The following is a 21,157-nucleotide window of genomic DNA, read 5'->3' as shown; positions in this document are numbered from 1 at the left end:
TCTAATTCCACTATATCCTTTTTGAGATTCGGCAACCAGAATTGAGTGCAATGCTCAAGGGACCCTGTTTGCTAAAGTGCGCTAGCATTTTTTTTTAGCACGCTCTAATGCTAGAGACACCCATAGGAATATATGAGTGTGTCTAGCATTAGCACAAGCTAAAAACGCTAGCGCATCTACAGCACAGCTTCGTAAACAGGGCCTAAGGTGAGGGCTCAACATGGAATGATACAGAGGCGTGATAGTATTCTTGGTCTTATTTACCATCCCCATCCTAATAATTCCTAGCATCCTGAATACTTGTTTGCCTGCCGCCACACACATGGCAGAAGATTTAAGTGTATTGTCTACAATGACACCTAGAACTTTTTCTTTGGTACTGACTCCCAAGGTGTACCCTAGCATCAGGTGACTATGATTCAGATTATTTTTCCCAGTGTGCATCACTTTGCATTTGTCCATGTTAAATTTCATCTGCCATTTGGTTGCCCAGTCTTCCAATTTCAGAAGACATTCCTTCAATTTTTCACAGTCTGCATGTGTTTTAACAACTTTGAATATTTTTGTGTTATTCACAGATTTAATCCAGATCATTTATAAATGTTAAATAGGACTGGTCCCAGTATAGATCCCTAAAGCAGTCCACTATTCATCCTCCTCCATTGAAAAAAATGGCCATTTAAACCCACCCTATGTTTTCTGTCCAATATCCACTTCCTAATCCACAACAGAACATGCTTTCTATCCCATGACTCTTAAATTATCCCTGGGATCTCTCCTGAGAAGGGAGGCTGGCCTGTTTCAGCTTTGTTCCCTGTTGATGGGAATAAAGCTGAATATAAACAAAAAACAGAATAAGAACAATAAAAGCTCCTCTTGGCAGCTAGCAACAGAGCTGTTAAGGCAGGACTCAGGAGTTCCATGAGCCTGCCTTTCCAGAAAGGCTGGGGGTGCAGCCCGACTGCTGGCTGAAGAAGTGGTCTTAGAGGTAAGGGGTGCTGGCTTGCAGAATTTGCAGAGCCTGCATGACCCAGCGTGTGAGTACTGCTGCTGACTCCTACTACTCCGTATGCCTCTTTGAACATGGTGTTGCATTTTAAGAGGCCCTAGGGAACGTCCTTCGGATGGAGGGGGACACCCTCCATGAGGTCTTCATTCTTGTCACGGTCTTGCTGATTTTGGTGTGAATAGTAGCCATTTTGTCCTTCTACATGTTGCTGACATGCAGTCTCAGACAATCAGGTAACCAGCTCTGGGAGGTTCAAGGGGCGCCCCCAGCTGTTGAAGGACCTTTGCTTCTCCATGAGGGCTCCATGATGCGTCTGGGGCCCAGTGCTCTCAGGGAAACAGCATGGGTGGGGGGTCTTTATCATGTTCTCCCATCTTTATTCCAGGAGAATGTTTGTGGTGGAGACAATACCTTATGTGAGGATTCTCCTTTGAGTCTTTCTTCTTCAGAGTCAGGGGAGCTTTCGTCTTATGAGGGAAGGAAATCACTAGTGGTCTGTTTATTTCACCATGAGGTGTTTGCTTCATGCATTGATCAGGTTTTTCTGGCACTTTGGCGCAGGAACATGTTTCAGATGGGGAACCTGTTCTGTAGGATCCTCCTAACATTTTTACCCTGCATAATTTATTTTTATTTTATTTATTTATTTAGGATTTATTTACCGCCTTTTTGAAGGAATTCACTCAACAAGGCTTCGAAGTGGATTACAGTAAAAGAAACCAGTAACAGTTACAACTTGAACAATTTACATAAGAGAACAGAGATTAACATATAAGGTTAACAGGATATTACAGAGATTCAGTTTCATTTAACATAGCATGTTGGGTTTGTCTTGTAGTGAGTAAGCATTGTTAAAAGAGTATTTATGACAGTACATGTTTCTTGAATAGTGTAGTCTTTGTAGCCTTGCGGAACCGAGCATAGCAGGTGATGCTCAATACTGATGTTGGCTGGCTGTTCCATATTGTTCTGATGGAATGGGGAGGCTCTAAATCTTATTCTAAAGAGCATTTGTATTGTCTTCCCAGGAAGACACATGCAGGGTCTTTAGGGTTCCCTAGGATTCCCAAGATTGACTATCTGTTTACAGTGGTTACCAAGAGGACCAAAATCCTCGTGGAGGGTGTTTCAGCCTTGAAGGATTCCCATACAAAAGGGTTGAATTGCTCCTCAAGCAGGCCTTTGGTTGCATCAGGGGCTTATAGTACCAAATAGGTTTCAGAACAGCTTGAACCGATTTAAAAACGTCAATTCAGATCTTATATACCACTAATATCCCTTATTCAGAGTTCAGTGCGGTTTACATTATAAATAGGACAAGGTTGGGTGTAGTAGTATAGGTAGGACATTGGTTGTGTACAATCACAGTAACATAGTAGATGACGGCAGAAAAAGACCTGCACGGTCCATCCAGTCTGCCCAACAAGACAGACATATGTGTATACCTTACCTTGATTTGTACCTGCCTGATTCAGGGCACAGACCGTACAAGTCTGCCCAGCAGTACTTCCCGCCTCCCAACCACCAGTCCCGCCTCCCATCACCTGCTCTGGCACAGACCGTATAAGTCTGCCCTCCTCTATCCTCGCCTCCCAACCACCAACCCCTCTTCCCCCCACCTGCTCCGCCACCCAATTTGCTTAAGGTCCAGGTAGTAGCCCTTTCCATTTTCAGGGACAAGAGTGACAGTTTCCATTGCAGCCCAGCTGGATGTGGTGCACTTTCTGTGGGCAATTAAGCTTATTTGTCCATTCTTCAGAATTGCTTTCCCTTAGAGGGATTTGAATTTAGATCTGTTGGCCCTAGCCAATCCTCCCTCTTAGCTTCTTTGAGGTTCACTGTCGGGCTTCCTTGAAGGATCTTTCCCTGAAGACGGTATTTTTTATGGTTATTAGGCTATGAGGATTTCAGAGTTACATGCACTCTATTGCAGAGATCTATGTCTCTCTTCCATGGCTGGCTCCATTTCCTTTTGTACCATTCATCCTTCTTACCAAATGCGGTATCCCCTTTTTATGTAAACCATGTGGTTTCTCTTCCGTCCTAACAGAAGACCACTAAGCAGGGGTCAGACAATACTCTACATAAACTGGATATGTGCTGAGTGCTCATCTGTTGTCTGGGGTTCACCAATTCCTTCAGGGAATTGGATCATCTTTTTGTGCTCTTTAGCAGTCCATGTAAAGGTCAGGTGGCATTGAAGTTTTCACTGGTGCACTGGATTAAGACAGCCATAGAGGCAGTCTATATTCTCAACCCGAAGGTGGTTCCACAGAGGCTCCTGGATCACTCAACTAGGTCACAGACTGCCTCATGGGCAGAAGCTAGGGCAGTAGCCCTAGAGAATATTTGTGGGGCAACAATGAAGCTATTAAGTATTTAAAACCAACCGGAGAAAATATTTCTTCACTCAGTGTGTAATTAAACTCTGGAATTCATTGACAGAGAATTTGGTAAAAGCATTTACTACTACTATTTAGCATTTCTATAGCGCTACAAGGCATACGCAGCGCTGCACAAACATAGAAGAAAGACAGTCCCTGCTCAAAGAGCTTACAATCTAATAGACAAAAAATAAAGTAAGCAAATCAAATCAATTATTGTGTACAGGAAGGTGGAGGCAGGTGGTTACAAGTGGTTACGAGTCAAAAGCAATGTTAAAGAGGTGGGCTTTCAGTCTAGATTTAAAGGTGGCCAAGGAAGGGGCAAGATGTAGGGGCTCAGGAAGTTTATTCCAGGCGTAGGGTGCAGCGAGACAGAAGGCGCGAAGTCTGGAGTTGGCAGTAGTGGAGAAGGGAACAGATAAGAAGGATTTATCCATGGAGCGGAGTGCACGGAAAGGAGTGTAGGGAAGGACGAGTGTGGAGAGATACTGGGGAGCAGCAGAGTGAGTACATTTATAGGTTAGTAGAAGAAGTTTGAACAGGATGTGAAAATGGATAGGGAGCCAGTGAAGCGACTTGAGGAGAGGGGTAGTATGAGTAAAGCGACCCTGGCGGAAGATGAGATGGGCAGCAGAGTTTTGAACCGATTGGAGAGGGGAGAGGTGACTAAGTGGGAGGCCAGCAAGAAGCAGATTGCAGTAGTCTAAACGAGAGGTGACAAGGGTGTGGATGAGGGTTTTGGTAGAGTGCTCGGAAAGAAAGGGGCGGATTTTACGGATGTTGTAAAGAAAGAAACGACAGGTCTTGGCGGTCTGCTGGATGTGAGCAGAGAAGGAAAGAGAAGAGTCAAAGATGACCCCAAGGTTTCGAGCCGAGGAGACAGGGAGAATGAGAGAGCCATCAACAGAAATAGAAAACGGGGAGAGTGGGGAGGTGGGTTTGGGGGGGAAAATGAGAAGTTCGGTTTAAAAAAGGTTTGGATAATTTCCTAAAAGAAAAGTCCATAAGCCATTGTGAAGATGGACTTGGAAAAATACATTACTTATTTCTAGGATAAGCAGCATAAAATCTGATTTACTGTTCTGGGCTCTTGCCAGGTACCTGTGACCTAGATTGGCCACTGTTGGAAACAGGATACTGGGCTTGATGGACCTTCTGTCTGTCCCAATATGGAAACACTTGTGTAACTTGGTTGTGCCTATGTTTTGTCAAACATTATAAGCAGAGCAGGTGGGGAGAAGAGGGGTTGGTGGTTGGGAGGCGAGGATAGGGGAGGGCAGACTTTTATACGGTCTATGCCACAGCCGGTGATGGAAGGCGGGACAGGTGGTTGGGAGGCAGGAAAAACTGCTGGGCAGACTTATACGGTCTGTGCCCTGAGAAAGACAGGTACAAATCAAGGTAAGGTATACACATGAGTTTATCTTGGGCAGACTGGATGGACCGTGCAGGTCTTTTTCTGCCGTCATCTACTATGTTACTATATGTTACTATGTGATGTTCGGGTTGAAGGTCATAGTGCCTTTGGCAGGAGAGTCTTGGAGGGGATCCTGTCTTCTTCCTGCCCTTTGGTACACCCCATTGGTCTAGCAGGAAGTAAGGAAAGTGAAATTTGTTCTTAACCAATAATTTCCTTTCCATGATTCCTGCTAGAAGAGTCCAGGGCCAGCCATGAAAAACTAAGGGTTTTGGGAATCCCTGGGTCGCTTGCCTAGCACTATCAGATACTTGTGATCTGGATTGTTCACTGATGGAAGCAGGATTCTGGGCTAGATGGACTATTGGTCTGACCCAGCATGGCTATTCATAAACTCTTATGTTCTAATTAATTCATGTTCTGAGAGGGCAAAGGAACATGGATTTGATATACAGCCTTTCTGTGGAAATTTGGTTTGCTTGGTTTTTGTGGCAATATTTATGGGTTTTTAAAGTTTGGTTTGACATTAGTATACTGGCAAGTTCCAGGCTGCACCGTCCTTATAACGGTGAAGTCACTGCAATCTTTAGCTTCACTTCCTCCATCTGCTAGTAGGGTGACACAAGCCATTGGTCTGGATTGGTCTAGCAGGACTCAAGGTAGGGAAATGATAGGTAAGAGCATAAGATTTGCCATACCCGGTCAGACCAAAGTTCCATCTAGAATGGTATCCTCTTCTAACAGCGGCTAAGCCAGTTTACTCTTTTCAAAATACTAGGACTAGGGTACACACAAAAAGCTTCTAAGTAGTAAACTTAAAACAAACCAGAGAAAATATTTCTTCACTCAACGTGTAATTAAATTCTGGAATTTGTTGCCAAAGAATGTAGTAAAAGCAGTTATCTTAGCAGTGTTTAAAAAAGGTTTGGATAATGTCCTGAAGGAAAAGTCCATAAGCCATTATTAAGATGGACTTGGGGAAAATCTAGTGCTTATTTCTAGGATAAGCAGCATAAAATGTGTTTTACTGTTTTGGTATCTTGCTAGGTATTTATGACCTAGATTGGCATCTATTAGAAACAGGATACTAGACTTGTTGGAACTTCAGTCTGTCCCTCTGTATGGCAACACTTATATTCATAGGTAACAAGTACCTCAAAAAGTAGCAAGACTCCGTGCTACATTTCCCCAGGGATAAGCAGTGGCTTTCCCTGGGTGTATCTTAATAACGGTAAAACCAAATTTTATCTTCTTTCATTTGAGATGATTACCTCACTTTGAACTTTTTTTTAGTAGGGAGAGTACAAATCAAAATGACAATCTGGTATGTAAAATAATACACTTCCTGCACAACCCATCACATTCATCTAGCCCAGTGTTTCCCAAGTCCAGTCCTGGAGTACCCCTTTCCAGTCAGGTTTTCAGGATATCCACAGTGAATATGCATGAACTTGATTTGCATACACTGCCTCCATTATATGCAAATCTCTTTTTTGCATATTCATTGTGGATATCCTGAAAATCTGACTGGAAAAGGGCACTCCGAGACCAGAATTGGGAAACACTGATCTAGCTCCAGCAAATAATTTCATTAGCTCCCCTGGAACAAACAACTTGTAAAAGGTCAAGAGATGGTTATGTTACCAAAAGTTCTCATTTAACTGTGAGGCCATTGGGATGGTATTCCACAAATAAAGACCTGCATTCTCATATATCCTCAATGAATTTGCTGGTTTGGATAGCTCCCTAAAAGAAAAGTCCATAAGCCATTATTAAGATGGGGAAAATCCACTGCTTATTTCTAGGATAAGCAGCATAAAATGTACTGTTTTGTGATCTTGCCAGATACTTGTAACCTGAATTGGCCACTGTTGGAAACAGGATGCTGGGCTTAATGAACCTTAAGTCTGTCCCAGTATGGCAACACTTATGTATTAAACCTCACCTTACCTGGCAGAGTGCCTGCAGAGAAGACCAGAGTTGCCTTCCTGGATCTATGCAGTCACTGCACTTCTTAAATATTCTGAGCCAATGCTATTAAGGGTTTTAAAAGTTAGACAGAGCAGCTTGAACTAAACTCTAAAATATAGGCAATCAGTGCAGTTCCTTCAAAAGTGGTGTTAAATAATCAAAACTCATGTGTATATAATCCTATCCATGTAGAAACAGTAAACCGTGGATTAGAATGATAGCTGCAGTAATTAATGGAAAAAAACAGATCTTTGATAGAACTAAATGAATATGTTGTGCATGGAACCATTGTTGGATTGCTTGTACAAAATTTATTGATTAATCACAGGTTTTCACAAGAATCTGCAACTTAATGTTAGACCTGGTGGTTCAGTCATAAGGGCTGTGTACTGACATGCTGAATATGAATGTTCAGTGCCGAAGTACACAAGCACAAGGCAAAATAGGAAGAAGAAAAAAAAAGCACCAGGGGCCTCCAAGTTTGGGATAGCAAAGCAGCTCTTTAATGAGAGACCTGACACGGGCCATGTTTCGGCATATACGCCTGTGTCAGGGGTCTGTACAAAACTTTCCATATCACATTACATGACATTTAAAAATAAATGTAATAAACAAACCACCATAAAACTTGCATATGCAAACGTGCATGAATGTGCAAAATGATCATGATAGTAAAAGTCCCTTTTTATATAGTGATAGTGAATATTGCATTTGCAATATGACAGTCATAAAAGGTATCTAGGGTGAACAACAGTGGAGAACGCATGCTAATAAATTTACTCAGTGCAAAGTGTTCAAAAGCTATATACTGTTGGTGTTCAGTTCCCATGCAATGCTGCTTCCTTGAACTGAGAATGCCATGGAAGCAGTGTTTACAACCTGGGGGGAAGGGGAGGGGCATGGGAGGAGCCTGTCCTTATTTAATAGTGACACCTAGTGACCAGTTTTAGGATCCTCATGTGCTTTGTTCCAGAGGGAGCTGTAGTTCATGGCTCCTATTTGGGGAATTGCTGCTAGATTGAGTGAGGAGAGAAAAAATCCAAAGGTCAGTATGAGTCAAGACCCATTGTACTGTACTGCTATCGGATTCTGGTTCTAATCTGAGATGGGATACTGAAGGGGGCAGAAAGAACTTGGTTGGAAAATTGAGTCCAAAAAACTACCGTTGATTAAAAGGCTCAGTGAGTTTTGTTTAGTATGGTATGTTTTTAAATGACTTCGTTCCACCATCAGGTTATGGGACTTCACCAAAAATCTGATTTACTATTTGTGTACAACAATTTTTTTGCCCTTCCCATATTTTTTAAAACTGATTATTAAATTTTGAAATTTTAAAATGATACATATTTTTTGTTCTTCTGCTCTCCATCTTTTTTGGAGTAAGCAATGAGGATGTCCAGGTACCCAGATCAGTTGCACCAATCTGTGATCCAACCATGCATTAATGGGCTTGCATATTTACGTTAGAAAACCACAAAGGAGCGAACGCTAACTTGGACTCCAGCCTTCTCCTATGAATGACTGGAACTAAATGATTTTGCCATTTTTATTTTTAGGTTTGCTGGCATGGGTAATCTCATTAAGGTGCTAACCAGAGACATAGACCACAATGCAGCACATTTTTTCTTGGATTTTGAAAGTAAGTCTCTTCAGCCTTTCACAGATGGTGCATTTAGAACGGTAATGGTGAAAGATCATTTATTTCCACCACCACCAGAGTGAAGGCGAGGGGGAAGTACCAGTTGAGAAACCATAGTTTAGTTAAAAATGAAAAAAGCTGCATGGTTTTAGTAACTGATTTCATTTCACTATAATATATAATTTTTAGAATTGACTTCTCATTTGTGGTCAATAATGTCCTCTTGTATGCCTGTAGATCAAAGATCCTTCTAGTGAGAAAAGTCTTTCGATTTCAAGCATAACTTTTACTGAATAATCGTTCGTTGTATCTGAATGTCAGTGAGCATCAGAATAAAACTGTTTAGTCTACTCATGTCAAAGCCAAAGTAGAGTGAAACAGGAATGTTTTTTTTCTTTTGCAAACCAGGATTGACTGCAGCATGAGTTCTGGGTTTATGGCAACTGGTGTGCAGACACAGCTTTCAAATTACTGGATTAGTTGACAGTCATTGGATAATGTTAAAATGTGAATTTGTCATATTACATTATTTTTATGACTAGTCAGATCGTATCCAAAATCACTCTAAAAATATTTTTTTCTTTACTGTAAACCAGGTAGAAATACCTCCTTATAAAAGATACAGGCGAAATATTCAGCACAGTTATGCTGCTGTCAAAGATGGATTTATTCACTTGCTCCTTTAGCTTTTGTATCTTGTGGGTCAGATAAGAAGACATTGGTGACCTCTGTTGTCTTGTGTGGAAAAAACACAGTGTTTCTCCAGGTTCAACAACTGGTACTTCATGGAAATATGGTGCACCAGGGTGCAAGCAGAATGGGGTTATGCCTGAACTCTAATTTCCCTACATAATTTGTCCTATTGCATTTAGCTTTTTGTTTTACAAAGGGATGTTCTCTTTTTATTCTTGTCTTGACAGGTACCTTAACATGGGGAACCTTCTTAAAGTTTTGACTTGCACAGACCTTGAACAGGGGCCAAATTTTTTCCTTGATTTTGAAAGTGAGAAGATGATTTTATATCTCTATTTCTCTTTGCCTGCAGTAGACTGCACTTGTCTCTGGCACCAAACATACCGTGTGCCAACATTTCTGTCACCCTTTTGCTGCTTTGCATGACTTGACCTATGAATGGTTCCTGAAATCTCACTTGATTTGTTCTAGAAGCAGATATCCTCAATATATAATTTTCCAACACAATTTATACAAAAGATCAGAGCAATACATTTTTATAATAAGAAAGCATGATCTGGCATGAATATGGTATTTGACTTTATACTGAGAATGCAATGTGCTTTTTGTACTTCACCAAAACGTCTCAGTATTCTTCCATTCTACCATTATGTTTCTTGCTGGTTCTTGCTAGCCTGTAGCACATTCCTCCAAAGGTCTTGCATTAAAATAATCTTCTCCTGCCAAAGAACATTTCTCCAAAAGATAATTTGAAGTAACTATTGTGCTTTGATGTACTAGATTTCTCCAGCAAGAGAATAATAGTCATCTGCTCAGATCACATACCAAAATTATTCTTGAATGATTTGTGCTCCCTCCCCCTCTTTAACTTGTTCACGGAAGCCATTCATAGTGCTGAAGCCAAGGATATTATTCTAAAAGGTACATGTAAACCATCTTGTTTTTGACTATGCACCTGATACTTATCAAAATAATACTTTTAGCAGTGGCATAGCCAGGAATTTTCAATAGGGGGTGAGCTTCTAGTTGGGTCAGGGTTATTGCACAGTTCCTAATCATTAGGCTCTCGCATCGCACACAACACTGTTATTGAAATGTTAGATACAATACTAATGCCATTTCATAGGTATAATGTTAAAAACATTTAAATTAAGATTCACATTGAAATACACCTATCCAGTAAACTGAAAAATATGCACTACATAAACCATGTATGTATTGCAGAATGCATACAAAACAACAAATATAATACAAACTTATGAAAATTGTAATGCAAACTTATAAAGGATATGCAGCCATCTAAGTAAACTGACTAAACCAAAAGTGTTATTTAATAGTGCAGTGATTAAAAATAATTAATTTAAACTGAACCAACAGAGTAGACACCCTGGAGCAAGTAGACAACATGAGAAGTGATCTAAATAAATTAGAAGAACAATCTAATGTTTGATTAGTTAAAATTGAATGCAGAAATGTATAGAGTGATGCACATGGGGTGTAGAAACCAAAAAGAGCTGTATTTGCTAAGGAGTGAGAGACTGCTGAACACAGACCAACTAAAGCTAATTGGATATGATTATTTGCCTATCCAAATCTCAGTTTGACAAGATACAAATTCAGGTATAGTTGGTAGGCAATCTTTCTAAGTTTTTGACAGGTTGCCAAATGGCCACCAAGCTTCAGCTCTGCAAGCCTTTAGTTTGCTGTTGAGTTACCAAACATTAGGAACAGCTAATAGATAATGTGTTATTTATATTAGCTGTATCTAATAGTTAGAGTAGCAGGCTGAGAACCAGGGAAGCCGGAGTTCATATTCCACTTGCCATTCCTTGAGATCCTGGACAAGTCACTTAACCTTCCATTGCCCCAGGTACAAAACTTAGGGGCCCTTTTACTAAGCTGTGGTAAAACATAGCTTGTGCTAGTTTTGGTGTGGGAAATTGGCACACGCTGGGCCATTTTTTACCACAGCGGGGGAAAGGCCTTTTTTAAAATGGGGCAGTAAATGGCCGTGCACTAATATTAAAATTAGCACATGACAGTTTACTGCCTGAGCCCTTACCACCATCTATTTAGAAGGCAGTAAGGGCTCATGCACTACTTGTGTGGTAATCAAGCAGTGAGCGGCAATGTAAGCATGCTGCCAATTACCGCCAAGAACACCCCTCCAATAGAAAATTATTATCTACTGCAGGAAATTGCCAACTTCAGAACTACCGCTGGGCACCTATACTACCCCGGCGGTAGCATCGATTTGGCAAGCACTACCCATCCGGTAGCCCTACTGCAGCTTACTAAAAGGGCCCCTTAGATTGTAAGCTCTCCAGGGAGAGGAAAATACCTACTGTACCTGAATGTAACTTGCCTTGAGCTACTACTGAGAAAGGTTTGATCTAAATCCAGAATTCATTACCAAGCACACTGTAAAATAATACAAACAACTCAGGACCTACAGAGTGATTCTACCATACCATAATAACAGTAATTTCCGTGAGTCACACAACAAGAGCCTACTTAGGAAAAGGTAGCACCGTAAACAATGCGGTGCACACTAAAACATCAGTACACCTAAGGGAAAACTAAACATACCACATTTTTATAGATTCTCACCCAATATAGATTAAGTAACCACAAACTAAAATACTCAGACAAAAATTAAACTGAACCCCAAGAAGCCAGACTCTGCAGAGAAACAAGAGAGGCATGTCCTCATGTACTGTGCAATCTATAAAGATAGCAGATGTAAATGTCAAAAATTGACATTCCAATCACTACATTACAAATTAAGATTATATATATAAAGCAAAAAATGGAAAATGAGATGATGGCCATACCATTTTTTTGGACTAACTTAAAACATTTTTCAATTAACTTTCAAAGGCCAAAACCTCATTTCTCAGGTCAGGACAGTACACTGCTGTTATGGTATCCTGTCCTGACCTGGGAAAGGAGGTTTTGATCTCTGACAGTCAAAAATGTATTTAAATTAGTCCAATAAAAAGTTATCACCTTATTTATTAATTGCCATTAAAATGGTTACCACAGTATTTTATCCTAAACTAAAAATAAAATTATTTTTCAACTTTTGTTTGGCATCCTCTCCCCTTTCCATCCAGTGTTGGTCCCAGTCTCTGGTTTGTGCTTTCCTTCATCTTGTCTCAACTCTTGCCAGGATTTCCTTTCCATTTGTTGTTTTATCTCTCCTCCTTTTCCTTTTAGCGTTCTTCAATTTATCTATCTGCATCTCTGTCCAAATTTCTCTCCCCCTTCCATCCCCTGTCAATCATTATCTCCCTTCTCTCTCTTCCCCCTAACATCTGCTCTCTTTTCCCCTCTTCCATCCATTATCTGCCCTCTTTCTCCCCCTTTTTTATAGCATCTGCCTCCTTTATCTATCATCCAGTGTTTTCTCTCTCTCTCCCCTTCCATCAATATCTCCTCCTCTCCAGCCAGTGTCTCTTCTCTCTCCCCTTCCATCAGTATCTCTCACCGCTCTCTGTATCTTCACCCTCCAATATCTGCCCTCTTTGTCTCCCCCTTCTATATAGTATCTGTCCCCTTTCGATACAGCATCAAACTCCCTCCCCACTTTCTTCCATCACTATCTCCCCCAGACATCCCAGCTGCCTCTACTGCTGCTTCTGCTCCAAACATGCTGCAGTGGTAAAACAGCATCCATTACTCTCGCAGAGCCACACACTTTATTCACGCCAGCAGCCAGCTCTGGCCTGGAACAGAAAGGTGATGTCGGAGGAGTAGGTCCAGAAGTCATGTATGTAGAGTCTGTGCCCTGCGAGAGTTATAGATGCTGTTTTGTCACTGGTGCTGCTCATTTGGAGAATCAGTAGTGGCAAGGGTCATGGCAGGAGGTAGATGAGGAGGGCTTTTGCCACCTTGCAGTCCCGAACTGCTGTGCTGGAGTTTGTAAAGAGGTATGCAGCTTAGAGGGAACAGTAGACAGGTAGCATACGCAATGTACGCACAGTGTATGGCTATGCCACTGGCTTCTTTCCTCTCAATTCTACAGAAAGCTAAAATTGTCCTGAAAGCCAGGTGCTAAATGAAAAAAAAAAAAAGAGGTTGATGTACCTTTTTGGCATTTCTTGTTTTGTTTTATTTTTTTGAACTATTGCATGAGATAAAAATGGCAGGTAAGTGTAGTTATTGTTGTGCATGTTTTTGCTAGCTTCACTTGGGCTGCACTTTTGCTTTATGTTCTCAGCTTTTATCAGTGTGCATTAAGCTACATTATGTATGAGATACTGTTGGAAATATTTCAGATTTGAAATAAAAATGTTCCCAAAATGTGTGCCTCTAATCAGATATCTTTCCAGTGCCCACTTTTTAACCCTCTAAAGGAGTCAACATTAGTAAGAATCAAGGAACATTTCAGCTGAAATGTGAATGTTAATTATTATATTAGTATATTTTGAATTTCTAAAATTTATGCATTCTAAAAACATCAGTGTATCTTATGGAAGTTGCTTAAATTTAACTTTTTTAGTGGGAGATTTAAAATGATTAACTGTTCAGATATATTCTGTACTGAACTTATTTTATTTTAGAATTTCTATGGTTATTAAAACACTTTTTTTCTTTGCTAAAATATTGTTCATTAACATTTAGGTAGAGCCTTATTTCAGGTTGTACCATCTTGGCTGTTTTGTTAAAGTGCAAATTTCCAATGATACATACATGACCGAAGTCAAGTTTTTCAAATTCACCTTTTTTGTAATCTAATAACACATTCTGTGATTTGAATCATATGAATTTTACCCACATTTTGGGCAATTTGCTGGCCTGTGCCTGGTGGTATGTACGCCTTTTTACAACACATATCAACCCTGTCATGTTGTTGCATACAATAAGTATGGTAGCAGAAGCTTTTTTTGATTCTGATAGAAGAAACATTCTAAGTACCCATCTTTTAGTCATTTGATTCGAAGCTGAGACTGTTTGATAGAGATTTGGCAGGTATTTTGTTAGTGCATGTGCTTTCAGCACTTGTGTTCAGTGGCAGAAGCATGGGATTTTTGATTCATGTAGATTGCTTCTTTATTATGTATGCATACGGAATCAAATGACTGAATTTAGAACATGTTTTTTTCATATTGAGTGTTTTGTGGTGTGTTGTTAACCATTGCTTGTATTGAATTTGATATGTTTGGCATTTTGCAGATTATTGACTTTATAGTTCTAATTGTTTTCAAGACTTGGCACTTGATTTGTTGACACATTTATTATCTGTTACTCAACGGAAAGATCTGTGCTTTAAATAGTCTATTAAAGACTCTAATGCATGTTTGTTTTGCCAGTATTATACAACTACAGTACTTTGAATTTCATTTGTGGAATTCAGTTATTGGAGCTGTTACTCTGTAAAACAAATATTGGTTCATTGGCCTTGTACACAAATGCCTAATCTACTGGCTAGCTTGCATTAGTTTTATATATAAAAGAAGAAAGAACATTTCATTTGAAACTTCCTTGAATATTTGTTAGAAATGACAACTAGTCCCCTTCACCAAGCAACAGAATTCTAGCGTCTCAATTTTCATCAGATTTATTTTGCTATGCCTTGTAAGACTTGGTGAGAATCAGGCTTCAATATTCAGTATATAATATAGTTGATAAGGATCCTCTAATAGACAATAGAACAAATTATCTCTACAAATTTCACTCTCTATCATAAAAATGTTACGGGCCTCTTTTACTAAACAGCACTACCGATCCCTGATGTGGCAATGCCAACAAAGCCCATTCACTTTGAATGGGCTTTGTCTGCATTACCACATCAGGAATTGCTAGCACGCTTTGGTAAAAGAGGCCCAAACTTAGATGATAGAAAGTGAAATTTATTGGGATAATTGTTGGTATGTGGCAAGATTGGAGGAAAAACAGAGTGAATGAACCATTTATTTGAATTAGGAGACCGCTCTGATGCAAATAAGAGTGTGTGGTTTGCCCTTTTGATGGTCCTACACATAAAAATACTAAGTTAGATTTTAAGAGTGTGAAATTTATAGGGATAATTCTGTGCTGTTGTAAGAGCTGGGGCATGTTAATTAAATTATGTTGCCCTGCATGGTTTCCTTTGTGCAAAGTCTGTTTGTATGGTATATATATGATATATTAACTCTTGTTTATACTGAGTGGGGATAGAAGTGTTCAGTTGGTGAGGGAGAGGTGAACCAAGTCTTGTGAAAGAATAACATTAAATTTCAAAAATGTATTTATGCATCCAGTTGATAATGAATTGAACACAATTAGAATATCAGATTTTAACACTAAAGAATAGCAGTTCTACTACCTTGTACTGGCATCTGGTTAGTGAACATTAGGTTGCTGCCTGATTCACTTCAACACTGTGGGGAAAGTATAGTGAATCAAGCTCTTAAATATACACCAGTCAAACATGCATATCCCATTGCAACTTGAACAAAACCTGCTGTGACTGTCAGTTCAATTCTTTACCTTATGGGGTAGTAGCTTTTGTTGTTCTTGTTTTTCTTTGTTGTCGTTGTTCGTTTTAAAGTGTAAAAAAAAATCAGTGGCAAGTCTTGATAACATTAGTTATGTCAATTCTCTGTGGAATGCTGTCGTGATTGCATGAATTGCTAACGGTAAACTGATGCTTAACTGTTGCTGTAATTCCCTCATGTTTGTCTTCATTTCTATAGCAGTCTTCAGCAGCTTTCAAAATTTTATGTGTAACCCTTTTGTCACTCTGAAAAAAATGTCAGCCAGTTCTTTCATTTTAGTAGTGTTCTTCTTTCTGTTGCCAAAGAACATCTAGGGGATGGGGACCACACTCGAGTACCGACTGCTGAGTGGTTGGTGTGTCACATCACCTCTGTTCTGCTGCTGCCCATTTTTAGACAAGAGCTGAGGAAATGATGCATCAACCACCTGACAACAGAGGGCACAGTATTGAGTCTTGATTGCTAGTAAAAGAAATGATGATTGCATCCCAGGACTAATTGCTGAGAATATTTAAAAGATAACCCCCCCCCTTTTTTTTTTTTTGCAGTGATATAAGTTGAATTTATACTTTGCTGGGTTTGTAACCTACTGGAGAATAGTGCCTCATTTACCATCTGGTGACAAGCAGATACAAATGAAAGTCAAATGGGTCATGTGACTGTTGTGTTGGCACTATCTTTCCTAAGAACACTTTCTAGGCTTGTATGGTGGATTTTCACATTCTGCCAGACAGACCCACAATCACTCAAGTTAGTGATGCTTTTGGAGAACGTTCACCAGGTCACTCCTGGAGCTAGTTTGTCCTTTAGGCTTTTGTTGGCTGTAAAGTTAGTGGGGAGTGTGTGAGTTTCAACTAAACTACTCTTTTTTCCTGTGGCACTATACTTGGTCTTTTTTAAACTTTTCAGTGTGGCTCACAGATAGCAATCCTTCCTTTTCAACCACCATTAAGTATTTGTGGCCCTGTCTAGATTTTTTTTCTGCTTCTGTGTGTGTTGAGTTCTGTCTGTCTGTGTGGCTTCTCTGCTAAGATGCCTTTGAAAAGCTTAGGCCTGGTCAGAGAGACTCAGCATCTACCTGTCTGTGTACGTCCAGTTCTAGTGAGCAAGCCCCAGAAGCCAGCTGAGATAATATTGGTAGCCATATTTTAGCAAAGCAGTTCAGTCATTCAGTGGCATAGACAGAAAGGACACATGCCCAGGAGTCAGAACAAATCTTTCCTCTAGTGCAGGGATGAGCAGCCACTTTCCTCAAGGTCCACAACCCAGTCTGGTTTTCAAGATTTCCACAATGAATATGCATGAGATCTATTTGCATGTAATGGAAGCAGAGACAGAGGGTAATGGTAAATGGAGCTTGCTCTGAAGAATGGAATGTTATCAGTGGAGTACCGCAGGGATTGGTCCTCGGGCCGTCTCTTTTTAACATCTTTGTGAGCGATATTGTGGATGGGCTGTCTGATAAGGTTTGTCTTTTTGCGGGTAATACCAAACTCTGAAACAGGGTAGACACCTCAGAGAGTGTGAATGACATGAGGAAGGACCTAGAGAAGCTGGAGGAATAGTCTGATATTTGGCAACTAAGATTTAATGCTAAAAAGTGCAGGGTCATGCACTTGGGTCAGAAGAAACCGAGGGAATAGTACAATATAGGGAGTGAAGTGCTTCTGTGTATGAAGGAAGAAAGGGACTTGGGGGTGATTGTGTCTGATGACCTTAAAGCTTCCAAACAGGCAGAAAAAGCGATGGTCAAAGCCAAAAGGATGTTTGGGTGCATAAAGAAAGGGTTGACCAGCAGGAAAAAAGAGGTGAGAGTGCCCTTGTATAAGTCACTGGTGCGGCCTATTTAGAGTACTGTGTGCAGTTCTGGAGACCGCACTTAATGGAAAGATATAAATAGGATGGAGTCGGTCCAGAGGGTGACTACAAAATTGGTAAGCGGTCTTGAACACAAAAAATATAGGGACAGGCTTATGAACCACAACGTGTATACTCTGGAAGAGAGAGGATATTAATGTACAGTAAGAGAGCCTTTTTCAGCTGAAGGAAAACTCTGGATCAAGGAGGCATATGATGAAGTTAAGAGGGAATAGGCTTAGGAGGAATCTAAGAAAGTATTATTTCACGGTAAGAGTGGTGGAAGCGTGGAATGGCCTCTCGGTTGAGGTCATGGATTTAGAAAAGATGCAGAGAAGGGCGATGAAAATGATAAAGGGGATGGGATGACTTCCCTATGAGGAAAGGCTAAAGCGGCTAGGGCTCTTCAGCTTGGAGAAAAGGCAGCTGAGGGGAGATATGATAGAGGTTTATAAAATAATGAGTGGAGTTGAACGGGTAGATGTGAAGTGTCTGTTCACGCTTTCCAAAAATACTAGGACTAGGGGGCATACGATGAAGCTAAAATGTAGTAAATTTAAAACAAATCGGAAAAAATATTTCTTCACCCAACGCATAATTAAACTCTGGAATTCGTTGCCAGAGAATGTGGTAAAGGCAGTTAGCTTAGCGGAGTTTAAAAAAGGTTTGGATGGCTTCCTAAAGGAAAAGTCCATAGACCATTATTAAATGGACTTGGGGAAAATCCACTATTTGTAGGATAAGCAGTATAAAAGGTTTTGTACATTTTTGGGATCTTGCCGGGTATCTGTGACCTGGATTGGCCACTGTTGGAAACAGGATGCTGGGTTTAATGGACCTTTGGTCTTTCCCAGTATGGCAACACTTATGTACTTATGTCAGAATTTAAGAAAGTGTGGGATAAGCACGTGGGATCCCTTAGGAAAAGGAAGAGTTAGGGGTTACAGAGGATTGGCAGACTGGATGGGCCGTTTGGCCTTTATCTGCCATCATGCTTTCTGTGTTTCTAAGCAGTACATGCAAATCAATCTCATGCATATTTATTATGGAAATCTTGAAAACCTGACTGGGTTGTGGCCCTCGAGGGCTGTGGTTGCCCACCCCTGCTCTAGTGAGCCATCCTAAGAGCTTGAAAGGCTTGACTTGAGAGTTGAAGCATACACTTTGAAATCATGACTCACTCAAGAAAATCGAAGACTTAAACATTGAATTTGTCCATAATATGATGCAGCTGCCTGGAAGGACACCCTTCCTCTTCCGTTCCATGACTGAACTGTTCTGGTACCCCAAGTGCCATATGTCCATCTTCAAGCCAGTTCCTACATGATCTTAGAGGGTGTGCAGTATCTGTAAATACTACCCTACTTTAAACTCTAGCAATTTTTTCTGTGGAGATAGGCGGTTGTGTAAGAAGGATTTGATGGTCCCTCAAATGCACTGAATGGCATAAGTTGGACACACAGTCATTGCATGCATTGAGGTGATTCTGCTACAGTGCCACTATGCTCATAGAGTATGTTGACATCTGGTTAGCACCGGCTGCCATTGCAAACCATATCAAGAGTGCAGTTGGCCTACACAGCACAGTCATACCAGTGAATCTGTTGATACCAGGCAGAGTTTATATGAAATCTGTGTTGTCAGCACCTGCTGTGCCCAGTTTTGACTCATTCTTAGGCTTCTTAACTTTTGGAAGAGCTGGAGTTAGAATATATCATCTGTTGAAAGTAATATTGAAGAGAACCACTCTCCAAATTTCCTTTCAGAGCCTTGTCCACAGCTGACAGGAAGTAGTCAAATCCTGGAAGACTGTTCTTTTTCAGTTTTGTGCTGAGGATGGCAAAGGGTATTCCCTTAGATTTGGAGGTCTCAAAAGAGCCCAGGGTGTATTTTCAATTGTTTAACATTTTTGAGCCTCAGGAAACACCAAAAAGCCATACACAACTGTGTTGTTGATTCTCTACACAATAACATGGCTCCTCCAGTCCCCCTCCTCCCCAGCTTATCAGTCCAAAACCAAGAGGGTGCTGGAAGTGAACCTGGACCTGGTTACTAGTGGCAGCAAGTGACTATGATGGAATCAGCACATATGGGTTTTCTTTGTACCAAGAAATCCATGTCAGTGGAGAGAATGGGAACAACACAGGGTCTGAGAGTATGTGATTGGTGCATAGATGCCGTTTTGATTTTGTCACTGAATACTATTTGGTAGGAACTGCTGCCTTCTTGAAGAATTACTCTCTAGAGCAGCTGCTTCCCTTTTCTCCAGCCTTCTGAAGTACTTGGTAATGGTGTTACACTCGGATAAGGATGTGGGAACACCCACAAACTTGCACTTCCTATTAATTAAAAGTGTCATCTTTAGAACATGTTCTTTACTGCATTGATCACCACTGGATTTATATGGCCCATGCAGCGGACTGCATAATTCAGAAGAGATCCATTAGAAGAGAGTTTGCTGTGAATGTATCAGGTCTGGGCAGCTTATGTTGCATTCAGAACAGCATAGAATGTCTCTGCTTTGGTAATTGACACTTGCAAAGTTGAATTGCTGTGGGCATTAGATTTTGAAGGAATGGCTTGTTTGCATGCCATATTGAAGCAAAGCATTCTTGGAGAGAAGGTAGCAACAGTAAACCAACAGATCATGCTCTGGATTCTCTGTTCTCATCTCCATCCTGCCTATTACATATAAGAAATTCCAGGCCAGGTTTCAGAAGAAGCAACTTTCTTTGAAGAGATGCTTCCTAGAGCTTTTTTAGACAAAAGCATCAGTGGTAAAACCCCAACCCTATTCTGTCAAAGCTGGTGTTGGGTTTTTGATTGGGTCCAGAGTAAATAACCAGACCTCTTGTACGTGTGTTAAAACGTTCTTTCTATAGGGAAAAGATAAGATTTTTTTTGTAAGCTGTTAGCCGCTTGTAGCCTCAAGCAGTTCAGTTTTCTAATTTGATAAATATCATTGCATTGTATGCTGAATTGTTTCCTCAGAAAGGTTTTCACGCCTACACCAGTACATGCTGATAATAGAAATATTCTCCTTCTTGTAGGCACAAGTGTTGAATTTGTCCCGGGGAAGGAGAGAGGTGGACATTTTATTCCAGATACTTTTTGATTCCCAAAAAATCCAGCGGACTCAGATCCATCTTTTGATAAGGACCTAAAAAAAGGAAGAATTCAGAATTTCCCTGGGCTCCTTTTCCCCTCTAGTAAAGATTTGACCATCTTTTCCTGGCATATAAGCTATCTCAGCCATGAGGGTTAATATTTTCAACTTGGACAGGTTAGCAACCAGATGCATCTCGTCTTTTGTATGCATATTCTATGGTCACCTGCTAACCAAAACCTTGATAAAATTCAAAAGATATAGAAGATCTGGCGGGGCTCTGTTTTAACCAAGAAAACTGGATTCTGCTCCTTGCAAGTATCCATTAGGAAACCCATCAAACTGTGAAGATCTGCAAGCGTGAATAATCAAATGGTTCTTTCTCAGTCTCCAATATTCATTGTATGGCCCTTATAGCCTGGATGTTACAGGAATGTAATACTAGATCTTTGGACTCCCTAAGACAGTGTTTCTGGGTCCTCTTAGCTTTAGAAAGAAGTTACTAGGAAATCATAGGACTTATCTATTCTATTCTGGTACTTGTATCCCACTTATATCTACTCAGGAATCAAAGCGGGTAACACAAAGCAAATCCTTAA

At 40.4% G+C, this 21,157-nt stretch overlaps 1 protein-coding gene across 9 annotated transcripts in view; it reads left to right on the top strand.

Moving 5' to 3' along the window:
* The window catches only part of FAM49B (family with sequence similarity 49 member B), a 494,888-nt gene that overhangs the window by 381,049 nt on the left and 92,682 nt on the right, over positions 1-21,157 (top strand). For 6 of the 9 annotated variants that reach the window (XM_030219138.1, XM_030219177.1, XM_030219154.1 and 3 more), the window contains one exon: positions 9,341-9,423. In XM_030219138.1, the coding sequence (XP_030074998.1) occupies positions 9,351-9,423 (73 nt within the window). In that variant the 5' untranslated portion in view covers positions 9,341-9,350. Of the gene's footprint in view, positions 1-8,335; positions 8,421-9,340; positions 9,424-21,157 lie in introns of those variants that run through there. The other 3 variants (XM_030219195.1, XM_030219168.1, XM_030219187.1) reach the window with 2 other exon arrangements.

The sequence above is a fragment of the Microcaecilia unicolor genome, chromosome 1 (assembly GCF_901765095.1).
Source record: "Microcaecilia unicolor chromosome 1, aMicUni1.1, whole genome shotgun sequence".
In the NCBI taxonomy this organism is placed as follows: Eukaryota; Metazoa; Chordata; class Amphibia; order Gymnophiona; family Siphonopidae; genus Microcaecilia; species Microcaecilia unicolor.
This window is presented reverse-complemented; position numbering and strand designations above follow the sequence as displayed.